Raw genomic sequence first — 23,618 nt, 5'->3', positions numbered from 1 at the left:
ACGACACATTCCCGTTCGCGGTATCTAGCGATTCGGGAGCCCTCGTGTACACGACGGAAAATTCGGCTTTAATCCCTCTAGGGATACATATTGGGCAACCTGCCGACTCTTATTCAAAACATACAAGCATTTTCCTATCTATAGACTGTTATTTTATCGAAGCAAGGCTGCTAGGGCTGCAGCTGGAAGTCCCGACGGAGGGAATGGAGGAGAATGAAGGCGAGGGCGATGGCGATGATGATGGAGAGGATGACGACGATTACGAGGAGGAGTGAGAATGGGGAGTGGATACGGGCTAAATATTAGCCTTGTAGCACAAGCATTACAGGATTCGATGCAACAGATCTTTGCCCTCAATCAACCTCTCCAGGTTCTCTGCCGTCTCTTCATACCACATCGCTAGTGTACCTTCTTCAACGTACCCCATGTGCGGCGTCAGTAACACCCTGCTCTTGCCCTTAGCATCCCAGTCCTCGTTACGCCATGGGCTATCTGCAGGAAGAGGCTCGATATCGAACACATCGAGAGCGGCGCCACGTATACGTCCGTGTCGCAGCGTGTCCAGCAATGCAGCCTCATCCACAAGCGGACCGCGAGACGTATTGATCAAGAGTCCCGTTGGTTTCATCCATTCTAGCTCCTGTGCGCCAACAATACCCCTTGAGCGCTCGCTGAGAACGTAGTGTACACTAACCACGTCCGCCTGCCTAAACACCTCCTCTTTCCCCACAACCCTAAACGTCTTCTCATTCTCACCCGCCATACCCCCACCCGTAACCGGTAACCCGCATTCCTGCGCCAGCCCATCAGCCTTCTCCTGCGTCAAGTTCGCGCTCCAACACACAACCTTCATGCCAAAAGCAAGCACCCCCACTCTCGCAACATGCGCACCGATCCTCCCCAGGCCCACCAACCCCAACGTCTTCCCCTGCAAGCCAATTGCGAGTTCAGTTTGCCACCCCGCTGGCCCACCCTTCCCCTTGACCACGGCGTCATCCGCAGCAATATTCCGCGCAAGACCCAGTACCAGCGCCCACACATGCTGTGTTGTCGGTTGTCCGCCGCCCTGCTTGATCGGCAACGAGCGTGGAGATGTGCCGCTGCCTCTTCCATCCGTTCTGCCCTTGCCGGGCGCGGCGCACACCACGATACCCATATCCTTCATGGTACCTAGATCCCAGCTTTCGAACTTGCCGCCCGTAGCGAATATGACTCTGAGGTTCGGTAGTTGGCGGAGTAGGTCGGTGGGGAAGGGAGTGCGTTCGCGGATGGTTGAAAGGGCGGAGAAGGGCTTGAGGCGGATGACGAGGGCGTTGCGGTCGGTGTCGGTGGTTCGCGGGTGGGAATAGGAGGGGAGGGTGTCGTTGAAGATGGTTATGGAGACTTTGGAGGGGTCGAGGTGGGAGAAGTGGGAGGATGCTAGGTTGTGGTAGTCGTCGAGGACGCCGAGCTTGATGGGTTGGGAGGCCATTGTGCGTGTAGAGATGAAGGATGATTGTGATATGAAGGAAAGGAGACGACGGTGTGAAGATAAGACATGTGGAAACATAACCATGTCGATTATCGTATATTACCGTGTATCGCAGCAGGTAGCAGTCTCGGCACTTGCATCGGAAAGAGATGAGGGGTGAACCATGGCGTTTGTGAAGTCGTCACACGCGCGGCACTAGTAGAATGCAACAAGCTATTCGAACAGGCGACCTGTCGCGCAGATGCGCAAGATATCCCATCCCGTATCGCTGCGCATAGCGGGTGTGGTTGCGGGCGCTGCTGTCTTGTAAGCGCTCGAGAGCAGATGGCTGCCCACCTCGGCACGGTTGGGTTCCGCTGCGAAACACACCGAGCTAGCTGACTAAGCAGTGGCTTTTGCAATTTGCCGACAACACGGCCTGGCGTCTTTTTGTCCCATGCCTCGACGGCCATATAGGAGCACGACGCGACATTGATATGCGCAGCCCCGCGCCGTCTGTACCCCAGTCATATCTCAGACCCGATGCGGCTCGAAGGTCCACTTGATGCCGTCTAGAAGGCTCGGAGAAGGTGTACCGCCGAGAACGTGGAGAGCACGAGAAGGCTGAATTGACCGTAAAGAGACTGGGCGGATAAGCAGTCCTAACTTAAGCTATGGGCGATAGGTTGGTGTGGCCTCTAGAGCCGATATAATAGTACAGCACACCGCAGATCGTCGCCAGCTTGATTGGAAGAGCGCCAGGTACACGGTCGTCGAAGCGATCAATGACCATTTTATCAAGCCCAGTACGACCGAAGAACATCATGCGGGTCTCTTCAAGTCAATCGGCTGTATCTCGCCAGCACAGACTGGTTGTCAAACCATGTACAGATCGATGGCCAGCGACTACGGTTATGAGTAGGCACAGAGGACGAGTGGGTCGCAACTGCTATACATGTGCGACCAGTTTTTATGAAGACTACAGCGTTCATGCGGAAGTCTACACTCATGAAAGCAGGATTAACAAAATGTCCAAGGCCTTTTATATTCATCAGCACTTCTGAACAAGCTCCTGTCTAGACACAACTAACACCTCTGTACTCACCAGATCTGCAAAGGCAAAGTAAGCAGTAATAGGGAAAAGGAGCGACTACCAACGAGAAAGGAGAAGATAGGATTCCCAAGCTGACAGTGTTTACTAAACATAAGCAGGCCAAGGTAATCACAGGACCTGCCGTGTACATACTGTCCTTACTATCAGTGTACCAGGAAAACCAAGGCCGAGCCAGAAAGCGAAAAGGAAGGACGAGCGATCGCGGTTTTCATAGAGACTGGCAAAGAAGTGCAGTCCGTATACTATGTAACCGGTGAGCACTCGACCTCGCCTTCCAACTCTTCAGCCAAACCCAACCTCAGTACGCCTATCCATCGTGACAATGAAGCTCCTCTCAGTTCTTACCTACAGCCTCCTGGCGATCCTCGCGCAGGTACGTCTACATTCACATCTCTTCTCTAACCAACTTCCCTCTCTCTTCTCCCTTGCGCCTTTTCCACCATAGAAAGCTAACGCGACACGTAGGCCAACTTCAGCTGCGAATGCGTGAGCACAGGCTCAACTGGTATCGCAGCCATGAACGAGTGCTGCGGCGCCGTAGCTCTCTCCGATGGCTCATTCGCTGTCGGCCAGTTGAATGGCGGAAACTGCGTGTTTCATTCGAAAGCAGAGTCAAGGAATGAAGTTGAACGCATACTCGGTGCTTGCTGTAGGAGGAGGGTGGTTCCTGGTGGGAGAAGCAGTGGCGCTCATTGCGTTCCGACTTAGCGTGCGGGAGAACTGGTTTGGCGGCTGGTGGTTGGGGCTATGGAGGTGCTGGATTGATGGGTGTGTGGAGAGGAAGCTGGGGATGTAGTGCATGACGTATGGCCGACTCGGTGAGCTAGCTGAATAAGCGTTCCTAGTTTCGGACCGCGCTTCAATTCAACCTCGACTCTACCGTCATCTCTCCCTGTTGCAAAGCACTCGACTTACATCATGAAAACCGATGCAAACCCGTGTATTTAAGTCGAAGCCTGAGAACAAAATGTGAATAACCTCGGCAGCCACCGCAGACCGCGTGACGGGTACTGTGAAGAAGCGCGACAATTACCGACTGCAAGATGCGACAAACGCATGCGAGAACGGGAAGCGATGGCATCATCGCCAACAATCTGCAAAGCGCATCCCATATTCACAGCTAAACTTCTAGAGTTGATCAATATCTGTCGTTCCTTTCCATGATTGTACCCTTCCAGGTAGTTACATGTCACTCGGATTCCTTTGATCGATGAGCACACATCGTCACAACACTAGGAGTACTCAAATCATTTTCTTCCATAATCTGCGGCTCTTTCTTTGTACCACCGCAGCGCGGCATCGATATGAAACTACTTACGGGTATACTAACCTTGTCGCTAAGCACACGTGCTCTTGCTTTTGACCTAGCTCTGGCAGCCGCCATCGAGCGCAAAGGTCGCATGACGCCGACCATAACAAAGACCATCTATCATACGGAAGTAAGAAGGCTGCAAGATAACTACCCCGGAAGTGAGGGTAGCAGCGGAGGCGCAATCTCCAACGAATCCACAAGGTCGTTTCCCAAGGAAGCTTCTGAAGCGGAGCACTATCGTGTAGCCTCGTCTATAACAGCGGTATACTTCAGTCCGAGGAAGCCAAGCGGAGGAGATTCAACGAGTTCCCGATCGCCTATGAACGACAATTCTGTCGTATCCAATACGAGGACGGTCGGATCCGCATCTTCGAACAATACCACCAAGCGCAATGATACCCCGGACTACGAACTCAAGAAACGAAAAACCCAGCTTTACAATCTCAGAGCTGGCCTCGCGCCTGAAGGCTACATCTCAGTGTACATGTCCAACAGTACAGCGGCTACGTTCTGCGAAAGCGAGATGAAGCAAGACTTGGACGGTTCACCAAAGGCACGTGAACTGTATCTGAATGTTCTGGATGCTACGAAAACGGTCGTTATACCGGTTCATGGAGAAGCAGCTGCGAGCTTTTGCCTTGAGTTTAGAAAGGCAGAGGATATAAATGACGCGAAAAGCAGTAAGGTGGCTGGAGATTCAACGGCGACAGTGTCGTCGAAAGAAAAGACGAAAAAGGTATCGACTACTGAGGATACATTGGAAAGCACATCATCTTTGTCCAGACACACGACATCCCAGGCATCAGTTTTAGAGACCGGTTCTGAGATATCCAAGACGAAGACTCGGAGCTCGTATACTGATGAGACTAGCGATAGCTCAGAGGCGTCCAAATCCAAAAAGAGAACATCTTCATGGTCAACGGCTTCAGACACTGATTCAATCACCCCAGTCTCAGCAACTGACGTGTCCAGCAAGTCCAAGAACAAGTCCTCCACAAGGGAACCCGAAGAAGACACACAAGAGATTACTTCATCAGTGATTTCTCCCACAGATACCGAGTCTTCCAACTTAGACGTGAGCACCTCCCACACCCCGAAACCCAAATCTAAAACCTTCTCAGTCGAGAACCCACAAGATGCCATAGCCGACCCGGAACTCTCTCCAACGCCCAAAGCTACACCACTCGCCCTTACCGCCAGCACAACACAAGACAGCACCGAAGAAGACATCTTCACCATTTCCAGCATGAACACATGGTACCCCTACATCAGCCAATACCTCAAAACCGCTGAAGGCTCCGTTCCAACAGCAGATAATACGAACCAAGATTCCATCACGACTATCGCGTCTGTAAACGGCGCTGCGCGACTAGGACGACGGGGCACATCGACGGTGACTGAGAAGTCTGCTAGCACTAAACGTACGACTACATCTGAGAGCGAGACGATGCAGTATACGTCTGATTATAGCTGGTTGGGAACTGGTACTGTTTCTGCGCCACGGGTTTCAGGGTCTAGTGGTGTTGTCGTGACGGCGACGAGGAACGCGGCGGGGAAGCGGGTTAGATCGCCTTTTGCGTGGTGGCGGCGGGGCGATGAGGGGAGAGCCACGGACGTTGTTGGTGCGAGGATGGGAAGAGGTGGGGTTGTGGAAGAGGCTGGGCAAGAGAAGGATGAGTTTTTTAATATTTTTGTGGATGAGGAGGTGGATGAGGTTGTTGCGGAGACTACGGGGGTTGGTGCGGAAGCAAGTGGAACGGAAGAGGTGGTTATTGCGACAAAGTTGGCGATTAAACATCACAACGGTGACGATGATGACGAGAATGGAAGTATAGAAGAGGGAAAACAATTTGGGCTCAAAGAAGAGACATTGGCTGACAAGGAGGCGACTGGAGACGAAGACACTGTTCCCGACAAGGCGGCAAAAGAAGACGGCGATGGGAACAAGGAATCTGCATTTAAAGATGAGGAAGACGATGCCACACCAACTGGAGAAACATCTACAGATGCCAACGACAACCCTCCGTCCACAAAGAAGAAACCCGCCAAAGACAAGGAACCCACACAGACTCATGATGCCGACGACAACACTCCAGCCGACGATGACGATACCGAGAAGCCCGAGAAAGAAACACCCACCCGCTCCTCCAAGCACCACAAGCCCACCCCCTCCAACACACACGAGACCTCGTCCCCGTCCCCTTCCGCGAAGCCAAAACCAAAACCACATATCCCATCCCTAGCACCGAGCATATCCTTCATCTTCCCCCAAGCCACGCCCTCACTTCTCCCCACTCCTCCTCCCGCCCCTACAGGCCCAGGTACGTATCTCCCCTCCCCCCTTCCCCTCCCCTCTCCACCATCTTTCTGTCTATGAGATGTATACTAACCCCGTATACCCAACTCTTAGGCGCACAGCAAAACACACTCATAACCTGGGACCCGTCGTGTCCACAGATACATACTTCGACCTCGACGGCAGACAATGGGATTACGAGTCTAGTCCCGGTGACGGTTGGGCTGGGTTGTTGGCGTAGTGTTATGCCTTCTGGGGATGGAGACAGGAACGGGACTGAGGGATATAAGAGCAGTGCATTTACCATCCTTTCTGATTCTCAAGCGCGAGGGTTGGGAGTACTGTGTTGGATGGTTGTTGGTGGGATGATATTGGGGTTTGTGTGAGTTGTAAGATGTTCTTCCCTCCTCCTTCCCTCCTTTTTCTTTGTTCGCTTACAGGGTTGGACGCGTACTGGATGTCTAGGGAGATGGTTAATAGGTATTTAGGACGTCACAGTATCAGTTTGTTCGCGGGTCGTGGCATCTGGGACGGAACTTTGTGTGGTCGATGTTGGGACTTGAGATGTGGGGACTGGGTGCGAAAATCAAGGAGAAGATGGAGGAAGCGGAGAAGCAGTGGGAGAGAGGGCAACGGGAACGGGTAAGGAGGAGTATGATGGAGATGGGCGGAGAGTCGAGTGTGCATACCCGTTGAGCCAAGTATGCTTTGACTGAGGCTGTACGAGGGCGACAGCAAAGGAAGTGCTAAGGTAGTGCAATGCGATTTGCTATGTTTTGTATATACAAGTTTCTAGTATATGGTACAACGACATTCAAAATCTATGAGTCTTGACAGTCTATATCCGGGTATCATATGCAAAGTATCGGCACAACTCGCCTTCAATCCCCTCATGTCAACAATATCCTCGCATCCTCATGCATAATCATCACTTCCTCATTCTCAAACGAATACTTGCGCCTCACAATCTCAAACACAATCAGCCCCGCCGCCGTACTCGGTACCTGCTTAATCGTGCTCATAAAGAAATCCCGATACAGATAGCTTCTCCATCCCCCGGCGCGCTTGGCGAGTATCTTGCACTGCGCAAACGTCTCCTCGTAGGCGTGGTAGTAGCGGCGCACAATGTGACTGGGCTTGTTATCCTGGTGGGCCTGGAAATCCAGTGCTTCGAGGCGGCGGTAGTGGACGTCCTGGATCTCTGTGAGCGGGTGCTGTATGAGCTGTGAAGTGACCGATGCCGAGACGCCCGCCAAGAGGAGAAACATGGGTTCGAGCATGTAATGCGGTCGGATGACGGGGCGGTCGTCGTGGTCTTCTTGCAGGTACGGAATCGACTTCTCGAGCAGCGTGTCGCGTGTGCGGCTCCCGTAGTACCGCGAGACAAACTCGAGGTACGCCTGGCTCTTGACGGTTTCAAAGGTGCCGAAGAAGACGGCGGCGCCGAATGCGTCTTTGACAAAGGACAGAGACCAGCCGGCGAAGATGCCCTGGACGCCGATGGAGCGCAGCTTGTGGCCGGCGTAGTGCCACATGGTCTTGTGCTTGCCGTCGAGGATGTCGGCGGTGCGGAAACGGGTTTGCAGGGCGTCAAAGGGGGCGGCGATGACGGATTGGATGCCGCCGCCGATGAATCCTGCTGTGAAGGTCACAGAGGGGGGCGGTGGGGGGTACACGCGTTTAGTCTGGTATGACGAGGGTTCATGGAGTGCGGAGAGACTGTGGAGGTATGCTGTATACAGGACTGCGCCGATACTATGCCGTGTCAGCATATGCTAAGGCCAGGCATCTCCCCACACATACCATGTATTCGCCATCAGAGGCGGCAGCACCTGTTTCGGAATGAAGCCCCATCCCTCTGTGCGAATGGCATGCGCCAACACGGCCGGCGTCGTCATTCTCCACGACCACTTTGCATCTGCCATGACGTGCGGATTGATGGCCCTCGCGTACCCCATGTAGTCGATCCTGCCGCGAAAGAAGGCCTTGACGGGTGCGCGGAAGTAAAAGGCGACCATTCGCGCTGCCACGGCGCGCATGCCGGCCGCCTGCACGCCCGTCGCTGGTGCCTTGTTGGGTGCCTGCGGGGCGTCGGGGGGAGAGGCGTCATTGGGGGCATCGCTGCGGAGAGAGACTCCAGCGCGGAGACTGGAGCCGGCCGTCATTGCAGAGCATGGGAGGGGAGTGAGGATTGCGGGCGCATGGGCGGGGTGTTGAGGGTGAAGGTTGAGGGCCGACGGGGGTGAGGCAGCCGCGTGGGATGGTCACAGGGTGGGTGGGAGTGATTTGGACTAACTCTGGGTATACAAGAACAAATAAGATGACGAGAAACAGAGAGAGAGAAGGCGTAAACAGTCGTCGAAATGATTTCCAAAAGTAGATTTAGATGCTCCCCGACTGCTACCTACGCAACGTAATTGGGACACTAGCCCGTTGTGGAGTTAAGAGCGCACGGCCCCCGAGCGCGTACCTCGCGTCGCATCAACCTTTCGCGACTTTCCCATCGTCGCCTTCTCTCCTCCACCTCTCCCCTCGCAGCCCAGCCAACTCGTTTGGAGGTTCCCTTGCGCGCACCTTCAGACATGGCGGACAACGACATTGTCATCGACAAGGCGCTCTTCCACGAGCGCCTCAACAACCTCGTCACCAAATGGAAGGCCGACAAGCGCTCGGGCGACCAGGTCTTCCAGGGCGCAGGCTCAATCGCCACGCTCGTCGGCAAGGCGAGCGAGCCCGGCATCTATCTCAAGCCCGCGGCATTCCAGGTGAGATTGCGCATGTGCGACTGTGATGGGCGACAGCGAGCTGACGACATCCCATAGCTGTGGCTGCTAGGCTACGAGTTCCCGGCCACGCTCTTCGTCCTGACGCCCGACCTGCTCCAGATTGTCACCACCAAGAAAAAGGGTGAGTGCGACACGATTGCTTGGCATTGGACATGGACATGGACATGTTTGCTAACACCACGCAGCCTCGTACCTGGAGCCGCTCAAGGGTGGCAAGGTGCCCGTCGAGATTCTCGTGCGCGGCAAGGACGCCGAGGAGAACAAGAAGCAGTTCCAGACATGTCTCGAGACAATGAAAAAGGCCGGCAAGAAGGTGGCAGTGCTGAAAAAGGACAACGCCAACAACGCCTTTGCCAGCGAGTGGAAGGCGGCCTTTGACGAGGCTGGCTTCAAGGAGGAGGACCAGGTCGATCTGGCCGCCATCCTGTCCAACGCCGCCCTGTCCGTCAAGGACGAGAAGGAGCTGGTGAGTTGAGTCGTAAACTATAATAGTGCCTAGCTAACCCTCCAGCGAACCATCCGCGATGCTGCCCGAGCCTCGAGCGCCCTCATGTCCAACTACTTTGTTGAGGAAATGTCCGACATCCTCGACTCCGAGAAGAAAATCTCGCACCGCGCCCTCGCCGACAAGGTCTCCAACAAGATCGACGACGCCAAGTTCTTCGAGAAGCAGAAGCTCTCCAAGACATTCGACTCGATGCAGCTCGACTGGTGTCTGCAGCCCACAATCCAGAGCGGTGGCTCGTACGATCTCAAGTTCGCGGCTGAGCCCGACGAGAACAACCTGCACGCTGGCGTCATCATCTCGGTCCTCGGTCTGCGCTACCAAACATACGGTGCCATGATCGGTCGCACATTCATGGTCGGCCCCAACAAGGAGCAGGAGACGGCCTACAAGCTGCTTCTGGCGATTCACGACCTGGTCATCAAGTCGATCAAGGACGGCGTCGTGGCCAAGGACGTGTACAACAAGGCCCTCGCACATCTCAAATCCAAAAAGCCAGAGTGGGAGAAGCACTTTCCCAAGAACGTCGGTTACGGCATCGGCACCGAGAACAAGGACTCTTCGCTCCTCCTGAGCGGCAAGAACACTCGTGTTCTGAAAGATGGCATGACTCTGGTCGTTCAGACTGGCCTGTCGGACCTGGAGAACAGCAAGCCGCAGGACAAGAAGAGCAAGACCTACTCGCTCGTCTTGGTAGACACCGTCCGTGTTAGCTCGGCTGACTGCGCGGTATTCACAAAGGACACCACCTCCGACCTGGACGCCGTCTCCTTCTTCTTCGACGACGAGGAAGAGGAGGCGAAGCCCAAGGTGAAGAAGGAGCGCCCCGCCATCGCCCAGACCAACATCACCAAGACGCGCACCCGTCACGAGCGAACAACCAACCAAGATGCCGAGAAGGAGGAGCAACGGCGACAGCATCAGAGAGAGCTGCACGCCAAGAAGCAGGAGCAGGGCCTTGCAGAGTACAGCGAAGGCGCAAAGTCGCTCAACGGCACCGAGGAGAAGAAGTTCAAAAAGTTCGAGTCGTACAAGCGCGACAACCAGTTCCCCAGTTCCGTCGCCAACCTCGAGATTGTCGTCGACAAGAAGAACCTCACCGTTCTTCTGCCGATCATGGGCCGACCGGTTCCTTTCCACATCCATACCATCAAGAACGCTTCGCACACCCCCGAAGCCGACTTCACATCGCTCCGCATCAACTTCCTGTCGCCAGGTCAAGGTGTGGGCCGAAAAGACGACCAGCCTTTTGAAGACCCCAACGCACACTTTATTCGCAGTCTGACCTTCAAGTCGCACGACGTTGACCGCATCGACCAGATCACCAAGGACATTACAGAGCTGAAAAAGGACGTCGTACGACGGGAGACGGAGAAGAAGCAGATGGAGGATGTTGTCGAACAAGACAAGCTCATCCCGCTCAAGACGCGCAAGCCGCACATGCTCGACCTCATCTTCATTCGCCCGGCACTCGACGGCAAGCGCATCCCCGGTAGCGTCGAGATCCACCAGAACGGTCTGCGCTACGTGCACGGCAATGGCACCGCCAAGATTGACGTCTTGTTCAGCAACATGAAGCATCTCTTTTTCCAGCCCTCGCAACACGAGCTGATTGTCATTATCCACGTCCACCTCAAGAACCCGATTATGCTGGGCAAGAAGAAGACCAAGGACGTCCAGTTTGTCCGCGAAGCAACCGAGATGCAATTCGACGAGACAGGCAACCGCAAGCGCCGCCACAAATTCGGCGACGAGGAAGAGTTTGAGCAGGAACAAGAAGAGCGAAGGCGCCGCGCGGCTCTCGACAAGGAATTCAAGAATTTTGCGGAAAAGATTGCGGATGCGGCGCGCAACGAAAATGTTAGTGTGGATATTCCGTATCGCGAGTTGGGCTTCAACGGTGTGCCGAGTCGGTCCAGTGTGCTGGTTCAGCCTACGACAGATTGTCTGGTGCAGCTCACGGAGCCGCCGTTTACTTGTCTGACGCTGAGCGAGATTGAGATTGTGCATCTTGAGCGTGTGCAGTTTGGACTGAGGAACTTTGACATGGTGGTCGTCTTCAAGGACTACAATCGGCCCCCAGTGCATATCAACACTATTCCTGTGGAGTCTCTGGACCCGGTCAAGGATTGGTTGGACTCAGTCGATATCCCATTCACAGAGGGTCCGCTCAACCTCAACTGGGCCACCATTATGAAAACTGTCACATCCGATCCGCACCAGTTCTTTGCGGATGGTGGATGGAGTTTCTTGTCCAACGAAACGGATGACGAGGGTGATGGCGAGGAAGAGGAAGAGAGCGCGTTTGAGGTTAGTGAGAGCGAGTTGGCGATTAGCGATGAGAGTAGTGAGGAGAGCGACTTTGATGAGAATGCGAGTGAGGAGATGAGCGACGAGGGGAGTGAGGACGAGTTTAGTGAGGGCGAGAGCTGGGATGAATTGGATAAGAAGGCGGCGAAGAAGGACAAGGAGGATAGGGCGAATGGGGGTGGTGGGAGTGAGGATGAGGGGAAGGCGAGGAAGAGGAAGAGGTAGATTGATGCTTACCGAAGGGGTTTGGGTATGTAAGATTAGGGGTTTATGGGCTTTGGGTGAGGGTTTACGGGCACTGCGCGAGAGAGCCGCAGTGAGGGTTTGGATTGCGGCGATTTTGATACCGGGAGATTAGTGGAAGGGTTCTTTCTTCTCTTCTTCCCCCCCCCCCCCCCCCCCCCTTTCCCTTTTACTTCCGTTTCCGGGTGGAAGGGGATGAAAAATAGGACATAGTAATGGCGATGCTTGATTCTCGATTCAAAAGTGTTGGAGTTGTCTGTTCGTGACGGATATGTCTTGCACGTGGCTGACGTCATGCATAACCACGTTCACACGCTTTGCAGCCTTGCAGATATCGCTACATCCCCTCTCACACACCACCCTCATACTTCGGCCAACACAGAAACACAAAATCTACAGTACTTGAAAATCTATTCGCCCGTTTTTACGCCGGTAAAGTGTACTGCTGCGGCGACACTGGAATGGAGAGTGCTTACGAGTACGCAGCCTCGTTGCTTACCTGACATGTGCTAGGCAGCGAGGCTCGTCTGGATATATGAACGGGGCTGAGCCGCGAGTGTATGGGGGCGGCAGGCTGCGATAGGTGGTAGTTTTGAACGCCACAATCGCTGCGCGTGCTTAGCTCGCTGGATGAAGCTTCGTGCTGGATAGGCACGATGGGCAAACCGGTATGCTGGTACTCGTTTTTCTGGTTCAAACGATGGTTGACCGCATATCCGCGGGCATTATTGCTCTAGACTCGGTATAAAAGATATTCGCATGAGTATAGCACGACTGTGTTTGATCGCAACAAGAGGGTGTTGCATCGCTGCTAGATGGACTTGCAGATGCGGCTAAAACTCGACCCCGTCCGGCTCCATCATCATCGACGTGGTTCTGTTAGCTGTCGCAGTTGCCTTCCTCGCTTTCGCTTGGTCTGTCGTGTTGTACGATCAGAAGCCCACAAATGCTCACCTGGAAGCAGCTAAAAGGTTCAAACGAGCTTCAACATGGGTAAGTCTACATACGGTTGAACTCCAACCTCAACGATTTAATCAGATCTAGGGCCCGACCGTATATCCCGTAGTCTTTGCCTCTATCGTTGGACGAGCCACACATGCGATCATGCTCTGGGGACTGGAGACAGGCCAGCGTATCGCTCTTTTGAACACACTGGCTGGTAGTACATCACTTACCAGTACCGTCGTCTCACAATTCCAATTACGGAGCGTCAGCTACGTTGGCCTCGGCCTAATCGCCATCTGGATACCATCTCCTGTGGGCGGTCAATCCTCCTTTCGCCAGATCACATTTGGCCCAAGAAACGCACTCGAAAACACAACGTATCTCTATGTTGCCCCGGGGCCGCAAATGTGGGTGCCTGATGGCGGAACCACCGAGTCGAACCTGAATAGCATTTTCACTGCTGCGCTTCTTAGCTCAGCAACGCACGAAAGCTCACCACGCGACGCCTGGGGGCATGTCAAAGTTCCTCGGGTTCAATACTATGAGAAAATGTCGCCTGCGGACGATCCAGGCTGGTACCAAACGAGTAATGCTACTGAAGACACGTATAGTTCGCTCATTGGAATACCAATGAGTGGCATAGACTCGACGGACTACATTGACTACGCAGCCACGATAGAAGCCATGTATTTCCATCTGAACTGCGATCCTTACGCCATACCGCCTGGCTTTCGCTTCCCGTTCAATAACAATGAAAGTTGGTTTGGAAATCTATCCTGGAATGAAAACACTACGGAGCGGGCTAGGATGTCTGCCAAAGATCTGGAACCTTTTGCATTTACATGGACATGGGATTATCCTGAAGCTTTAAATTGCACCATCGAGACGTCGTACTTCGAAGTTGCAGTCTCATGCGAGACATATCGTACTTGTTTTGTCCCGCGTATCCGACGTTCTCCTCTCGAGCATCCCCCACTGGCGTACACACTATTGGGTCTTGATTACCGTCTGAACGGGACGATGTGGGAGCAAACCATCAACTCGTCATCAGAGCTTTTCTCGAGAGGTTACGTCAATGACCCAAAGGACCCAAGGGGTGGCTTTGCACGGTCATTTCAACGCCCTAACAACAAAACTGCGACACGACTAGGCCAGATGCTGAACACATATTGGGCTGCAATGAATGGCAAAAACGTATTCACAAGCGGTATGAATGAAGTCACCATATGGCCAGACGACAAGGTATCCTGGGAATACCAGGATACGAGCCAGGACATGACAGAGATTCCTGGCACCAATGGCACAAAGCCAATCTACAAAGTGTCTTACAATGCCGATTCAGCTTATCTAGCAAGAGCATGGGAAAGTAGTGGCACAAAACGCAGCAGTACGGAAGTGTTTCAAGCCCATTGGGGCTGGGTTGTTGCCCTCATGATCTCATCCACTGTACTGATCACGGCGAGCTTGATCCCTTTCTATCTCCGGACATTTTTCTTACGCGGCCCGGATATACTCATGAACATTTCTAGTCTGGCAACAAGAGAGAGTACGTACCTAGAGCTGCCGACAACGGGGACTTACCTCAGTGCATCGGATCGATCGCGCTGTTTGAAAGATGTGCGCGTAGCATTTCGAGACGTGGAGAAGGATAGCGAGACTGGGAAGTTGGCGATTCAACAAGTGGGAAAGGTTATCACGCCATTGCGAAAGGGGAGGAAGTACGTGTAAGATTTCAGGATCAAGACATGGTAGAAAGTAGAATTGAAGCAACAAAACTAAGTGGCGGTAACGTAGTTGTATAGCACTACTACATCTCTGCTCTCTTCGCGATGCCGCAGTTCCAAAGACGTCTGCGTGTAGTCAGAGGAGCGACATGGGAGCAGCCAGGAATAAACTTCCAGTCTCTGAACTGATTAGAAATAGACTAAGAGCCCATGATATCGCAACTAACATATACAAATTCGCTCGTTGCCTCGATAGCTAGACTATGCCCAGATGTTACGGCACCCGCTTCCGCCAGTCTCCTTGCCATCAGGCGGCTTCTTCGTCTCCCCTGGTGCGAGTTTGCCCATAGACAAGTCACTTCCTGACAGCGAAAGCTCCTCCAAGTCAAGTCAGCCTACTCACTAGGCGCCATCAGGAGACATACCTCAGTGTGGTCATCGTCGACAGCGGCCTACCTCGCGCGAAGGATCTCATCGCATGCGATAATCGACTTGGCCCTGGGCATGGCCGTAACGCTCTTGCGCATCTTTTTGACCGTCGCGTTGGCCGCTACAGAATCATAGATCTGGTAACGCTCCAGGATGTTGCCTTTGTTCCCTTGCATGGCCATGGAAGTCGCCAATGCACGGACGATCTGCGCGATCTTAGGAGATTAAAATTGTTCGCGACGATGACATTGAGCTTGTACTTACAATGGCAATGCTTGATGATGCTACAAGCAACAAAGAGGCCCTCAATATCCTTTGACAACTCATGTGCGGAACTTTTCTTTTGAGGATTATTGACCACCACCTTCTATACGCTGTCCCAGGACTTAAGCCGTACTGGTAAAAACTAGCTTCAACTAGGATAGAATGAAAGGCTACCATGCTTCTCACTGGAGTGAATTGCTGTTTGTTCCATCGATAAGTGTAAAGCAAATCATCGCCATCGTCTAACGAGTATGTCGTTGCGGCCGCAACTAAGCCATGCCTCCCCAAAGTCTATTAAAGAAAGAAAATCTTCATCGTAGATTAAAAGTAATGTGCACACCATCGAGGTCATAATGTCGTGTCGTCGATATAAACCCAATGATGCTAGGATGACAGCCTCGCTAGAAGTGATGATCCCATAAGTGTTGTATGAGGCCATGACCGTTTCCCCCAAATGGACCTTGGACGCATAAATGACATTCCCAACGGTAGTCGTTCGTACGATTGTGTCCCAAGTGATGAGTCTCAAAGTGCTTGCGGAACTTCGAAAAGGATGTCCAGTATGTTCTCTTGGTCAGTTCGTCTGGCTTGCACTTCCAGTGCTCACCTGGACAGCCTCGTCGAGTGATCTTTTTCGGCTCGGATAAGTGTTTCGGTTTCGGTCTGGCAGAGAGGTCTGGCTCTTCGTCCAGGATTGTGGTGCGCGCGCGTTTGGAGGAAAAATCCAGCTTTTCATCGAAGTCTTCAGACGGCTCGCGCTTGAGCTTGGTAGATACTGGTATCGTTGTGGGTGGGGGTACAGTTTGAAGTGAAGGTCCAGTCAAAATCAGACGGGCTTCTAATTCAGGTCAGCCTGGCAAGGTCGCTTAGCCAGTCCTACTGACCGACGGTATGGATCCTTCCCAGTAGTTCATCTATTTGAACACCTGAAATGATATCGAGAGCGGCGTGGTTGCCAGCCTCCTTCGATTTCTTGTGAATATCGGCAAATCGAACAATTTGCTCAGGACTTATTCCAGCCTGGAGCATGAATCGTATAGCTTCATCTTCATCCGCGGTGCAGAGACTCTGGGTCGGTTTCGGAGCCTCTTGGTGGGTATTCGAATCAGGCGTTGTGATACCCCGCTCATGAGTGGAGTCTATGTCGTCCGGGATGCTGAATATCTCCTCGTTTGGTATGCTAAGAAAGTCGTACAAGGTGGGGGATGGCGAGCGCGAGAGAATATTTTCGTCAGCCAACATGGTATAATGATCGTGCCGAAAGGATACTGATTAGTTTTTGTGAAGAAGGGCCGTCGTAGGTTATAATAATAAGTCCAGTACATGAAGAGCCGTCGGGGGAGAGTATGCAAGTAGAAGTATTGACAATAGCGAGCGAAAGTCCCAAAATGATTGTAATGAGTGAGTGTTGGATAAGTTGTAAAAGGCACGGAAGGACGGCATTATATCCCCAAAGCTGCAAGGAATGCAGATGAGATTAACTTCATGAAGGAGCCATACGCGCTGCGCACATCGTCTGTCGGGGGTGCGTGTGGTAATGGTTAGATGTTGGTTTTGCGAGCTCGGTACAAATCATCCGACAAGCCCGTTAGACTGTGTGCCCTACCGGAAGCACCCTTCGAGCCTAGTCTGATCGGTGCAACACCATCGAATTCTGCGGCCGACTACGACAACGCCGACGCTAGCAGGTGGCGGGCTTGGCGCACGGCTGCTGGGATGTCTTGTGTCTTGTGCGCCAATGGTTGTCTTCCCGGAACAGGCACGGGAACCACGGGAGTTTCAGATGATCGCTTTCAGTCTGATGGTGGCTTAGACTTTAACAACGTCCCGGCTCTGGCATAACGTGCGCCAGGGCCACCAAACAAGAGCACGATTCACGAAACCACGGAACCTGAAGCGGTGAGAAGGTTCAGCAGACTCGTCCAGTGTGTCTGTGCCCACTACGCACGGCATATTCAGGTAATTTAACAACCCAGGCAAACACACAAAGTTGACAATGCCGATGTCTTAGCAGCAATACTGTCCCAGCGCGACGACTTTGTTCTCGGCATGCGGACGTTGCAATCGCCTCGCAATGTTGGCAGGTCGATTAGAAGCTGGTCTTGCTGCAAGCGGCTTCGGTTACATTCACTACTACAGGATATAGGTGCAAAGGCAACCGTCTGGCATTCTAATCCCACCGTCAATCAGCCAACACGTACACAGGCGCATTTCTTGCCACGCTTCCTACACGGGATGAGTCACATTACGTCGCAGAACAATTGTTGTTTGCCGTGCGCCGAAACTTACCACTTTTCTGGATGGCGACCCTGGACAATACGCGGTCCAAAGTTAGATTACTTACAGGTATCGTTATAGGGGTCGTATGGGTGTTGCGATCCTGCAACTCCTTCATGAGGATGGAAATGCTGATGCGATTAATTGAATTCGGCGATCCGCTACAAGGATTGATTGCCCTTGGCCGATTCTGACGTCAGTGCGCCAGATTGTAGGCTCCTGTGCCGAAATGAGATGTACATTTCGAGCGAGGAACATAGGCTTGACATGATGAGGGACAACTTGTGGAAGCCGCGGAATGGCACGCTCTACCGCACGCTTTTATCATGATGTTGATCATTGTCATCCCCGGCACAAGATGTACTGGCAAGGTCGATCTGGCTCCCTTCTGATCAACCATGCTGATGATCTGGAAAGTTTCCTCGTGCTGTTGCTAGTACTCTTGTGGAGACCTCGTGGCCTGCCTGAACCCGGCCCTACTGATCGTGGTTTATGCCGTGGCGGCCACTTAGTCTCTTCGCTCATGATTCCTTGCATGAAATCATGACGATCGCCGGTGTGCTGACTCGAGATGGCGTACGCGGTCGGTGCGTCCGCAGCACGATGGCAGGTTGAAACCGGCAGACGTTGCGACTTGCCCTGTCATCTCGGGAGCGTTAGCGCGTCCCGCTACCGCGGGAAGTTGGTAGCGAGGTCGAATCTCCCGCCGCGATTCTAGAAGACTAAAGGTATGTGCTTAGCGCATGCATTAGAAGTCGCCCTGTTCTGGATTATCCGTTGCGCCAAAAAAAGTCATAAAATCAGGTTGCATACAGCCGACCTAGGGCGGCAACCCAATGATTATCGCGATATAGTAGGCCTCTCCGAAGACTGAAAAGCGAGCTCTACACACTCGTGGACCTAGGGCGGCACGAAGAATTGCGGACCCACCATGCATTTCCGTTGAAGTTGAGCCACATTGTGTACGCGGTTTTGCTATTTGTTGTTCGCGTGCCCATGGAAATCTGCAAGCGCACACCTACCGAATCGTAGTAGCTGACTCACGATCTTTGCTGCCCCGGCTCCTGCGGACAGCGGCGGCCAGGTTGCAGATATCAACAAATGACTCGTGAATGTGGAACCCAACCCCCGCAGTTTTCGAAACATTCTGTCGCCTACCATAAAACATGCAAGGCCGCTGCTTTTCGCGCCGTTCGTTGCGTCACACCCCGCCGCCGCCGCCATTCTAAAACCCCGGGACAGGAACGCCCTGCAATTTCCGCACTGCCGACCTATCGCATCAACATCATTTTCCATCCAGCGCTGCACATCACCCGAATCGTCACTGTTCGTATCTTGCTAATTTTTTGCTCTGGAGAAGAAGCTCCATCGCTCCGAAAGGCCCCGAGCTAGTCGTGTGCAGGGAATTTCTGTCATCTCGGACGGCACAAGTCAAAGCGCACACGCACAAGGCTACCAGGTCGTTACCATGAGATCATCACCCGTGCAGAAACTATACCTATGCATTTCACGGTAAACCTCATCGCGGCGACGCTGGAATCGGAGACAAACGCTCCCAGCGTTAGTACGCATGCTAGGCGAAATGATCAGCGCCGAACTAGCGATCAGTGGACCCTCTTCCCCCACGAACGTGGAGAACAGCTACGTACACGCCATAGAAGGGAAAAATCGAATAGCTTACTAGGCAACTACAGGAGAGTAATCCATCTTCCTTTGTAGAGCAATACTCTACCTAGGCGACTACAGGGGTGGCGTTCGATGTTTCCCTTCTATGGCGTGCGTAGGCTGTCGCATGTCAGGATGACCAACCTAGGCCGTACACCGCCGCAGCACGTGAAATGTACCACATGAAGTGATGCAGGCAGCAGCAATGTTTCTCGCTTGACAGGCGCTACACATGCACGATGAAATAAGGCGAGCGTTGTGGTTGTAAGGATAGTATACTTTATATAAAGTCTCTGAAGCTTCCCAATAAGTGGAAAGCAGCAGGAGATGAAGTGAAGAGAAAATTCTAAGCTCTGTGACCCACGAAGAGATAGATATGTCGATGTAGAGAAGCTCAACACTGAGTCAACAGCGTCGTGCCCGCATAGTTGCCCTGGCACATCCATCACAACGATGAAGAGCAATGCGCAATCTCGGAAGAGGCGCGGCCAGCGGTACGGTAGCGACCGCAGGGCCCATAGAAAGAAAATATGTCGTGACGGTAAAGACAGCGGGATGAAGATAACGATGGCTTAGGTGCGCGGTACCTCCATGTGATCGTACCACAAGTGGTCGATAAACTGGTCGCCTCCTCCTGGAAACGGACCGTGTTGGCAGAAAGGAAATGTGCATCTGATCTTGCCATCACCGCCCTTGCACCGAAGCTCGGCTAAGTGATGCTCCTTGTAGTGCGTAAATAATTGCCCCCTTGACCTCCATTGTGCCTGCCCCGTCCTCTGCTCGCAAGTCCAGTTGTTGTGCGGGCAGAGCTTAGGCTTCGACGTTTTGCCTTGAGATGTCTTGGGCTTTGCGATGCTCTTTGGCGTGACGCCTCGTGGGGTCTTGGGCCTCCCCTCCTTGCGTGCGTTGGTTTGTGAAGTCCTGCGTCCAAGCTTTTTGTTTCGCGGAAGGGAACCAGGCTCGTGGTTGGGGGTCTCGGATGGATCGGACGGCGCGCGCACGGGTGCTTCTGCGTTCGGAGGTAGAGCGGCTTCTAGTCCATGTTAGCAGAGCAAGACAGTGTAGTGGTATGTACTGACCGATGGCACGAAGCCTCTCTTCAAGGAGCTCTGGTGAGGCCTTGGACATGGTCTCATAGTTTTGAAAGATGCCGGCATCCTTCAAGCTTCTATGCCTCTCCACACAGCAACGAAGGTCCGCCTCACTCGTACCCCATTGCAATACGTGTTGTATAGCGGCGTCGAGCTCCACGGTGTCGGGGTGCTCTGCAGACTGTGAAACCGGAGAGAATGGTGAAGCCAGGAAAGGTGCTGCAGCTTGGGAGTAAGGCGCACCCATCTGAAAGGGCAAGGCCTCGAAGGAAGGTGAGATGCCGTAAGAAGAATTGGGCATGGAGAGCGCTGAAGCTTGGGTAACGCCCATAGTAGGTTCCCCAGGAGAGCATGGGTTGCCCATGCCCATGCCTCCATGCATAGGGCCGTAGATCCAAGCAGGCTGTAGAGCCGACGGACCAGAAGGAGCCTGCGGCTCGTGGAAGGGAAACTCCGCCGGGGAGTCCCATGCGCCCGGTTGTTGGGTCGGGCCAGCCTGAGGCATTGGGTCGTCGTAATGAAGGATACGACCGCCATCATTTTGCGAGAGTGGCCGGTTGATCGAGCCTGAGAGAGGCGAGTAGAAGGAGGGGGATGGCCACATGGTAGCGGCAGTGTTGACAAGGGATTAGTGGGTTGTTGAGGTGCGGAAGGCGCGAAGGAGCGTAAAGATGATTATAATAGTGCTGGAAATAAAACGTACGAAGAACGAGCGTGAGAGTGGTTGTTAGCAGCTTTGGGTATCAACGATTGAATGGAGAGGACGGCAAAACACCAAGGAACAGCTGCCTTGTTATATGGCACGTTGGAGGAACCCGTAGCGACTGCATTCCTCGCATGCAGGTACCAAAACACCATCGGACTGTGTCCAGGTGGGTATTAGCTTGCGCTAAGCCGGGCTAGCTCGCGTCGAAATGGTTGATTCTGTACTTGAGCAAAGGACGGGTGCTGCGTCATGAGGACACCCGCCTGTTGTTTTCGGACGGCAAAAACCATGTGGAGAGGCCATCTTCAACGCAGCCTTCACTGCGGCGCACCGCGCGTATACGGTAGTGAATAACGGAAGATGCGAAGACTGCGCAGGTGGGCATAGTATGCCTGTTTGGGACGAAGAGGACGAGATGGTAGAGAGACGGCGTTGCTGGATCCCGGTGGCCAAACCTTGGCTATCGGCCCATGCCATTTTCTTGGCGGACCAAACCGGAGGTTTGGGTAGTCAGCAGCAAAATCAAAAGTCCACTCACGCTGATTTGACGTGTGTGACACATTTGGCTGTCGCGTGCGAACTCTAACCACGCGGTTTGAATGATTTGACCAGAAAGGCCACTCTCGCATCATTACCGCGCAAACTGAACACATTATTGTCGGCGAACCAGTACTTCCACAACGGCGCAATCAAGTCAAGTGGGCGAAATCATCAGTAGCCTCCATGGCGGCCGCAATGATCAGTATCCTCCATGGTGGCCGCAACGATCAGTATCCTCCATGGTGGCCGCAACTGCACCCGGGACCACAGCAACCATGTATATTTAGTCTACTACTTCTCCACCAGATTTTGTTGTTGTCACCGCTTTCCCAAGCTGTCATTCAGCATCACCTCCTTCTCAGCACCGCGCATACTTGACGCGGACCCCAATCGCGCATCATGAACTGCACGACACTCCAACGGAATATCGCCTGTCTCATCTCTCAGGAGATGATTCACTTCTCAGTAACCGCCAATTGCAGCTCCACTGCAGCCGAATGGCCTACCGCAGAAGCATGGACCAACATTGCGATAGGAGCTGCGGCGGTGATAGTAGCTATCTTACAACTCGTGCTTGGGAACAGAATTGCCAACATTATTACTCGTATGTGAGCGTATATTGCTGCACACACTTGAGCTCATCTTCCCCTAGGTCTTCATGCCAGACACGCCGCCGAGGAAATGCAACTAGTCGAAGCCGATGGAGTGTAGGAGCTTAGCATGGCATTTGACGCAAGCGCACGATGTTTTAGCGAGCCTGGGGGCCGGGGACAAGCTTCCCTTCGCGTCGCGCTACCGGCATGGAACGGGGACAAAGTGCATGACCAGAAATAACTCCCAGATAGAATGCAAGCTCTCTTTGACGATGTGCACACCGGCCTTTGGACATGTGATATTCCTGTCTATCTGTTAGCATTGCAAACGCCCCGACACCCATTGACAAGCTGCCAAGGGAGAAAAACACCAGCCGGCGCGGAGTCGAGAGATCCACGCGTCATCTCTAAATCCTGAGCTGGCCACGTTTGCCCCACTTGCTTCTGGCAGAATACTACACCGCCTTGCTGTTCGTGGCAGAATATCACACCGCCCTGCTGCCCGCGTGCTGAGTCGTTGCCCGGAAAGTGAAGAACATCTTTTTTCCCTTTCCCTTACGGTATCTGGGTCCTAATAAAGATATTGCATTCTTTGCTGATCAGGGCACTCGATTCCAGGACTGAATTGATATCGCCTTCGATCATGCCCAGGTGGTGTGTCGAAGACGGGTTGTGTCACCTCCATTGCGTCTTCCTCCGTTCCAACAGCCAAGTTCATAGACCGGCACGTCCTGCGCATGAACAAGGGCCAGAGCAACGAGGCTGTTGGGTGGCAGATCGCCAAGATCCCTTGCATTGCACAGAAGACTCTCCGCTGGCTGCCTCACAGCCTCGCGGTTGTTTGGTCTCGCACCAATCATTTCCATCTCAACACGACTGGCGACAAGCAACAGCCGGCTCTCCCGGGGTCTGCTCCCAGAGCCTAGACCAAGTTGGCAAGTCTTCGGCGCGGACGCTAGGTACGTCATTGCTACGATCAGTCGCTATTTTGATCCCTGGGGATACTTTGCCGAGACCATAAAAACGGCGTGTCAGCCCTGCTTTCGGACGGTGGCTGGTGGAGCTCTTGAACTGGATCCTCGTTGCATTGGGCCGTCGCCGGTAGAGCTTAGTGCAATCCGGTCACGTTTCCAGTCGCAGGTCATTCTTGGGAGCCATCTGGGCGTAGACTCAAGCATGCTTGTTGCGCGCAAGTGGGAAAAGTTTCTCCATGAAACCCCTTGCAATAATAACCACTTCCCGCAGTGCCATAGCACCCTTGCGAGAATCGTTTTCGTCGAGTTTGGAGGGCTTGGTTGTTACAGCTGTAGCCCCGCTTGATAGTGGCTTAGCCCCAGCGATCAACACGCTGTAATCCGCATTAGGAAA

The 23,618-nt window shown here is 53.3% G+C and overlaps 5 protein-coding genes across 5 annotated transcripts; 2 read left to right on the top strand and 3 right to left on the bottom strand.

Annotated features, from left to right (window-relative positions):
- Positions 1–322: 322 nt before the first annotated feature.
- Positions 323–1,471, bottom strand: ACET3X_004745 (uncharacterized protein; the record flags this gene model as incomplete). The annotated part of the gene is made up of 1 exon (XM_069451472.1): positions 323–1,471. One exon carries the CDS (start codon positions 1,469–1,471, stop codon positions 323–325), a length of 1,149 nt encoding a protein of 382 aa, XP_069306789.1.
- A 2,724-nt stretch (positions 1,472–4,195) lies between these two features.
- On the top strand, positions 4,196–6,413 carry ACET3X_004744 (uncharacterized protein; the record flags this gene model as incomplete). Its single annotated transcript, XM_069451460.1, has 3 exons — positions 4,196–4,440; positions 4,849–6,197; positions 6,334–6,413. The coding sequence occupies 3 exons, from the start codon at positions 4,196–4,198 to the stop codon at positions 6,411–6,413; spliced, it is 1,674 nt and encodes a 557-aa protein (XP_069306788.1).
- Positions 6,414–6,926: 513 nt separating this feature from the next.
- Positions 6,927–8,521, bottom strand: ACET3X_004743 (uncharacterized protein). Its single transcript, XM_069451449.1, has 2 exons — positions 7,976–8,521; positions 6,927–7,927 (listed from the first exon to the last, which is right to left on the bottom strand). The coding sequence occupies exons 1-2, from the start codon at positions 8,335–8,337 to the stop codon at positions 7,063–7,065; spliced, it is 1,227 nt and encodes a 408-aa protein (XP_069306787.1). The 5' UTR covers positions 8,338–8,521; the 3' UTR covers positions 6,927–7,062.
- Positions 8,522–8,684: 163 nt separating this feature from the next.
- On the top strand, positions 8,685–12,251 carry ACET3X_004742 (uncharacterized protein). Its single transcript, XM_069451438.1, has 4 exons — positions 8,685–8,937; positions 8,995–9,079; positions 9,144–9,424; positions 9,470–12,251. The coding sequence occupies exons 1-4, from the start codon at positions 8,755–8,757 to the stop codon at positions 11,996–11,998; spliced, it is 3,078 nt and encodes a 1,025-aa protein (XP_069306786.1). The 5' UTR covers positions 8,685–8,754; the 3' UTR covers positions 11,999–12,251.
- Positions 12,252–19,583: 7,332 nt separating this feature from the next.
- Positions 19,584–21,513, bottom strand: ACET3X_004741 (uncharacterized protein). The gene is made up of 2 exons (XM_069451427.1): positions 20,400–21,513; positions 19,584–20,353 (listed from the first exon to the last, which is right to left on the bottom strand). Exons 1-2 carry the CDS (start codon positions 21,013–21,015, stop codon positions 19,893–19,895), a joined length of 1,077 nt encoding a protein of 358 aa, XP_069306785.1. The 5' UTR covers positions 21,016–21,513; the 3' UTR covers positions 19,584–19,892.
- Between the last annotated feature and the right edge of the window lie 2,105 nt (positions 21,514–23,618).

Source organism: Alternaria dauci, chromosome 4 (genome assembly GCF_042100115.1).
Source record: "Alternaria dauci strain A2016 chromosome 4, whole genome shotgun sequence".
In the NCBI taxonomy this organism is placed as follows: Eukaryota; Fungi; Ascomycota; class Dothideomycetes; order Pleosporales; family Pleosporaceae; genus Alternaria; species Alternaria dauci.
This window is presented reverse-complemented; position numbering and strand designations above follow the sequence as displayed.